Source organism: Cynara cardunculus (genome assembly GCF_001531365.2).
Source record: "Cynara cardunculus var. scolymus isolate 2C chromosome LG 3, CcrdV1, whole genome shotgun sequence".
Taxonomy (NCBI): domain Eukaryota; kingdom Viridiplantae; phylum Streptophyta; class Magnoliopsida; order Asterales; family Asteraceae; genus Cynara; species Cynara cardunculus.
The window spans coordinates 38,100,867-38,106,554 of record NC_037530.1 but is presented as its reverse complement, the minus strand read 5'-3'; the positions used below and the strand labels follow the sequence as shown (position 1 = coordinate 38,106,554).

The following is a 5,688-nucleotide window of genomic DNA, read 5'->3' as shown; positions in this document are numbered from 1 at the left end:
ATTATTATCTACACTTGGAAATAGTCCAAACTCTAAAGTGCCAGCTGTACAAAATTGACATTTATTTTCAATTATTAAAAAACAAACGACTAAAAACTCGACGGTTAATTTCCCGCTGTTTTCTGGTAACCGCGCCGTCCTCCCGTAAACGGAAAACCGTAGAGCTATGGGGCTATTATTGTCATTTCGTGTGTGTGAAGATTGTTACAACCCACTCCGTCCGTATATTCGGCCTGAGCCAATCTCATGTGTCATACACGTACCGTATTACCGGTATCCCACTATCTCATAAACTCATCTCGGCCGTTGATCATGCAGAAAAAAATGGTCTTCTTCTATTGACATGGTCCCACTTTTGAAACTATTGGACAAAAATATTGAATTGTACAGCTCACCAGATTTCACTCCCCCTCTATAGCTGCTCCCTTCCTTTATCCCCACTATACATAAACCTATAGATACAGATATATATATGTATATATTCCTTCTATCTCTCTCTGTGTGTGTATATATTCTCTCTATATATTTATGTATATATAGATATATAGATGCCATATTCTCTCAAATTTCTAAATCAACCGCTTTTCATCTTCTTTCGATTCTGATTGATTGATTGACTGACTGAATGGTCTTGTTGCTGCTTGCAAAGCTTGATTCTGGACCGCTGCATTGGTGGTCGTTTGATTCGCGTTCAAAGAAGGTTTCATCGAAGTCATTGATGATCACGGCTTGAAGATACGAATTTAGAATTGGAGGAATATAAGAGGAATAGATATGTTTGACGCATTATTGAAAAGCAAGTTCTACTCCAGATGGTATGGAATTATGCAATGGAATTTGATTTTGTTTTTTATGATTTTTGTTGTTGAATTTTGTTTTTCATATGATTGTTCTTTGTGATATTAGCAAGTCAGGAATCAAACTGACGAACAAGCGAATCGAGATAATAATGAGAAAGAGGAAGGCAATGCAGAAGTTTTTGAAGAACGATATTGCTGATCTTCTTAGGAACGGTCTCGATTCAAATGCTTATGGCAGGGTAAATCTTCCTTCATTTTCCTTATTCTTTTCTTGATCTTTTGATGTTCTTGTATAAATATTGATTAAAGGCTATAACTATTAACATGTGATCCTCAATATCTGTGTAATCATGAGGCCTGACTTTCGATTAATATCACGTCAGAAGGATCTTTGGCTGTTCTTTATATGGGATTAACTTGCATTTTGTTTAGATACTTGATTGCGTGAAACCAGCTCGGAATTCCTAACAAACATTTATATTAGGTTTGATTGCGTTGCTATATCTAATAAGCATATAATTTAGGGTCGATAGGTAAGAGCAGCTGGGAAATGTAGGTGAACCATACTTGACAATAATTATGGTTCCTTTCTATCATTTGTAATAAAATATGCATTTGTGGGTCCAACATTTGAATTTACTGTACTGGTTTTGTTTTCGTAATGGATGATCAATGCTTATTTCAGTTATTTGGTATGATGAATTTGAAATGTGAAACTAAAACATAGAATTAAAGTTGCAGCTAGATTAGGCAGGTTACTAATTACAGAAGGTCCATCTACAAGTTGGATAGATAGTCATTGATACCTAATTGCCTTGTAGAGAGATGGGATTGATATATTTGGAAAAGTTTTCCTGCATAAGGACAGGTTGAAATAAGAAAGCTAAATATCGTGAAAAAGTAAGAAATGACAAAGGTTTATATGTGAAAAAACTCGAAAAAGAATCTATTTGGAGATGCATATAAGAACCAACATTATAGATTATATATACATATAGGCTCACATATGCATCTTCAAATGGATTTTTTCAATGATTCACGTATGAACCTCCCACTCCCAAAATAATCTCAAAGATTTATATTCCAATAAAATAATTGCAAGCATTCAAGCTTTTAAGTTCAAAGTCATGAAGCTGTGACAAATTCTTTACTGAATTCCCTGTTTTACCTCCTAATTACAAAGAAGGACCCCCTAATCACAAGGATATACTCGCTTAAGATACAAGGCAAATTCAAGAAAATGATTAGTTTAAGACAATAAAATCTTGATAATGGTAATAACTTGTTACCTATCATGTGATGAAAACAGGTTGAAGGGCTATATCTTGAGCAGAATTTGTCATCATGTTACGAATTTGTCGAACAATCATGCTTGCTCATTTTAAGTCATCTCTCAGCAATGAATAAACAGAGGTAGAATATTTACTTCTTTACACTTTCATAACTATATTTAACAGGTTCATGTGAAATTTGAAATTTAAAGCGATTTTTGTCTCCTGTAGGGAATGCCCTGAGGAATGCAAGGAAGCTATTCCATCTGTGATTTTTGCTGCTGCAAGATTTGCTGATTTGCCTGAATTGAGGGAAGTCAGAAGTTTATTTAATGAGAGATACGGGAATTATCTTGAACCTTATGTCAACAAAGAGGTGCTTGCCTTCTTAAAGCATGGTTTTTATATTAAAGATATATCTTCTACTTTTAATTAAGTTCTAAAAACTAAAAGGGAAACAATCATGTGATTAGTTTGTCAAGAAGTTGAAAGCAGACCCTCCCACTAAGGAAATGAAGCTTCAAATGATTCAAGAGGTTGCACTTGAATCTGGTATACAGTGGGATTCCAAGGCTTTGGAACAGTCATTGTATAAACCACCTCCATTTGTACAAGTAAGCCATTTTCTCTCCCTTCAACTACTACCCTTTATCATCATTATAGCCAAGTTATTCTCTTAATGTCTATATATCTTTTTGCAGGATTGGTCTCAATATGCCAACGAAAGAAACCATGAAGCACTTAAAACTCACCATCAAAATGGTTTTGAAACCAGAATTCAAGAAAAAGAAGAGAAACACAGCAACAAGCAAACTGAAGTTGCAAAGAAGGGCCATAATGCTTTGCCATACAAGTCAAGGGCTGAAATTGAAAAGAAAGAGGAGAAAAAACATGGCCATGGAAGTGTTTCATCTAATTGGTCTAGCAACACTAGTTCTTCTAGTGAGAGTACAACTAGTCCAGAATATAGTGCTTCTGAAGATTTACCTGAAGAAAGAAAGTCTTACCCATTAAGATCAATGGCTCCTCCTTCCATCAAAACAGATTCAACCAAAAAGGACATCTCTTCTGGTTTTGGCAGGGAAGAAGAGGTATCTGGATCAAAATGTAAAGATGGTAATCTTCAAAATGGTTCAGAGGATATACAAAAAAGCAGAAAGCTGTATGGATTCAGATCAATGGCTCCTCCTCCTTACATCAAAACAGATTCAACCAAAAAGGCAACGGTTTCGGATCTCTATTCCGGATATGGTAGGGAAGAAGAGGTATTTGGATCAAAATGTAAAGATGGTAATCTTCAAAGTGGTTCCGAGGATATACAAGAGAGAAGAAAGCCGTCTGGATTCAGATCAATGGCTCCTCCATACATCAAAACAGATTTAAGCAAAAAGGCTACAATTTCCAGTACTTCTTTTGGTCCCGGCAAAGAAAAGGTAGCTGGATCTAAATGTGAAGAGTCTGTAAATATAACCAAGCCGGTACCAAGATCAGTGCGGATTCGAAGAGCCTTAAAGCAAGTGACCAATGAAGTTTCAGAACCATGTCCAAAAATTTCGAATGGTGAATACCGTGATCTTGATCATGGAGATGAAGCTGAAAAGAAAATGGACAAGCTTTTGAGTCACTACAGCAGAAAGGCTTCGAAATTACCGGCTGATTCAAGCATGGTGAACAATGCTCATGGTCCAATACGAGCAGGTTCACTTCCGCATGAACCAGTAAGTGCAACAAATGAACGAAAAGGGATTGCAAGGGCAGCTACGTTTCAACCGGATTCAGGTTTAAGTCCACTGGSTCATGTACATCCAAAACTTCCTGATTATGATGACTTTGTAGCGCGATTAGCAGCTTTTAGAGCAAGTTCTTAGATGTAATAAGCTTATATTTAGAATTCAGCACCTTGCTGTTAGTATTTTGAGGGGTATGTAGATTTTAATTGTGTGTTACTAATGAAGGATTTGAAATTCATTGGTGAAGACAGGAGTTATTGCCAAAAGCCCAAAACAATGTACCTGGATTACTGTTGTATGTTAATTGTTACTTTAAACAAACCTGGTGCACAATCATTTGTATATAGCTTAATACTGTTTTCTTGGTTTTCTATTAAGCCTTTTATGGATAAAGTTGTCTATTTGGATTAATCTCTTTGTATAGATTGATAAAGTTTTTGTTTAGAAGAGTTTTTCATAGATGAAAGTAGTGTGATTTTTAGTTCAAAAAACTTGGCTTTCTGGATCAATACCCTCCTTAAAGCTTACCGAATAAGCTGCTTTCTATGTCAATAAACCATTACCAAACTCTTATGTATGGCTAACTCATTAAGCTGTTAGTCTCATTTATCTCCTTTTAAGTTACTAACAAATGGCCGTTTAGTTTGATATAAAGATTGAGAATACAAACATCTTTCAAAAAAGTTCGATCAATAATTAATGTAAGTAAAATATTAACAATATTCTTAGAACTCACTTCCAAACAATTATATATATATATATAGAGAGAGAGGGGTTATTACACAACCTTTTACATTTGTACAACCAATACAACTCAATATCAACCGTCCATTTAATTTGATGAATATGTAATTTCATAAAAGTTTTGTTTTCTAATATAAAGTATTGATCATAATTAATGAACTTTATTCATCTTTCATAAATATTTAAATCATAATAAGTGAACTCTCATCATTTCCATAAATATTTCAATTTATTGGGTTGCATTGGTTGTACAAATGTAATGAGTTGTATTTGAACAATCTCTCTCTCTCTATATATATCTATATCTATATCTATATTATCTTATTAAGCAAATTTACCAAAAGTTTTAAAGTCATAAAATATTAAATGACCAAAATACCCTTTATACTATTTTTTCACTTTTTCACTTTTTCACCCCATACTCTCCTCACATACACTCACTCTCTTACAACCGATTTTTTTTAAAATTATAATTTTAAATTTACACTTTATACCCCTATAATTAATTAATTAATTTAATTTACGTCCTTTACTTTTAAATGTTTCATTTTAAACATTTATCAAATTAACATACATAATCGTATATCAATTAAAACATGTTTAAAAAATACATTTTTATTTTAATGTTACACCATTATAATCGTCTCGTTAATACTTTCGAAATGAGTCCAATATTGAATAGTTTTTGACTTAATTATATTATTATATATTATATATACTGTGAAAAAATATTTTTAATATTTACGATTTATACTTTTATAGTTATTTATTTTTTTGGGGCTAGGCTGTTCAAATTGCACTGTATAATATGTTTTGAATTAATATATTCTTGGGTTTTTTTGAAATATATATATACATGTATTAATTCAACCTTAATCTGAGTTTCTGGACAAGAAAAAGAGTAAGCAGTTGAAATTTCATTCTAAAACCCATCTTTTTTTGTCTTTTCATTATTTATGATCTGTCAAATTTGTAGTTTTCTTTATTGGTTTTGAGTGTTTATCTTAAAACTCAAATTTCTTGGTTCTTTGCTCTTGGTGTAAATCGAATATATTTGTGGAGTCGTTTAAATATGTTGGATTTTAAATATATTGGATTTTAAACTGTCATACAATTTTTTTCATCGATAGTCTGTAATTGGAA

General features: G+C 32.9%; 1 protein-coding gene across 1 annotated transcript; it reads left to right on the top strand.

The window, feature by feature from the left end:
* The first annotated feature begins 509 nt into the window (after window positions 1-509).
* On the top strand, window positions 510-4,146 carry LOC112510218. The gene is made up of 6 exons (XM_025115555.1): window positions 510-815; window positions 907-1,039; window positions 2,110-2,213; window positions 2,303-2,447; window positions 2,545-2,685; window positions 2,773-4,146. Exons 1-6 carry the CDS (start codon window positions 775-777, stop codon window positions 3,937-3,939), a joined length of 1,731 nt encoding a protein of 576 aa, XP_024971323.1. The 5' UTR covers window positions 510-774; the 3' UTR covers window positions 3,940-4,146.
* Window positions 4,147-5,688: the final 1,542 nt, after the last annotated feature.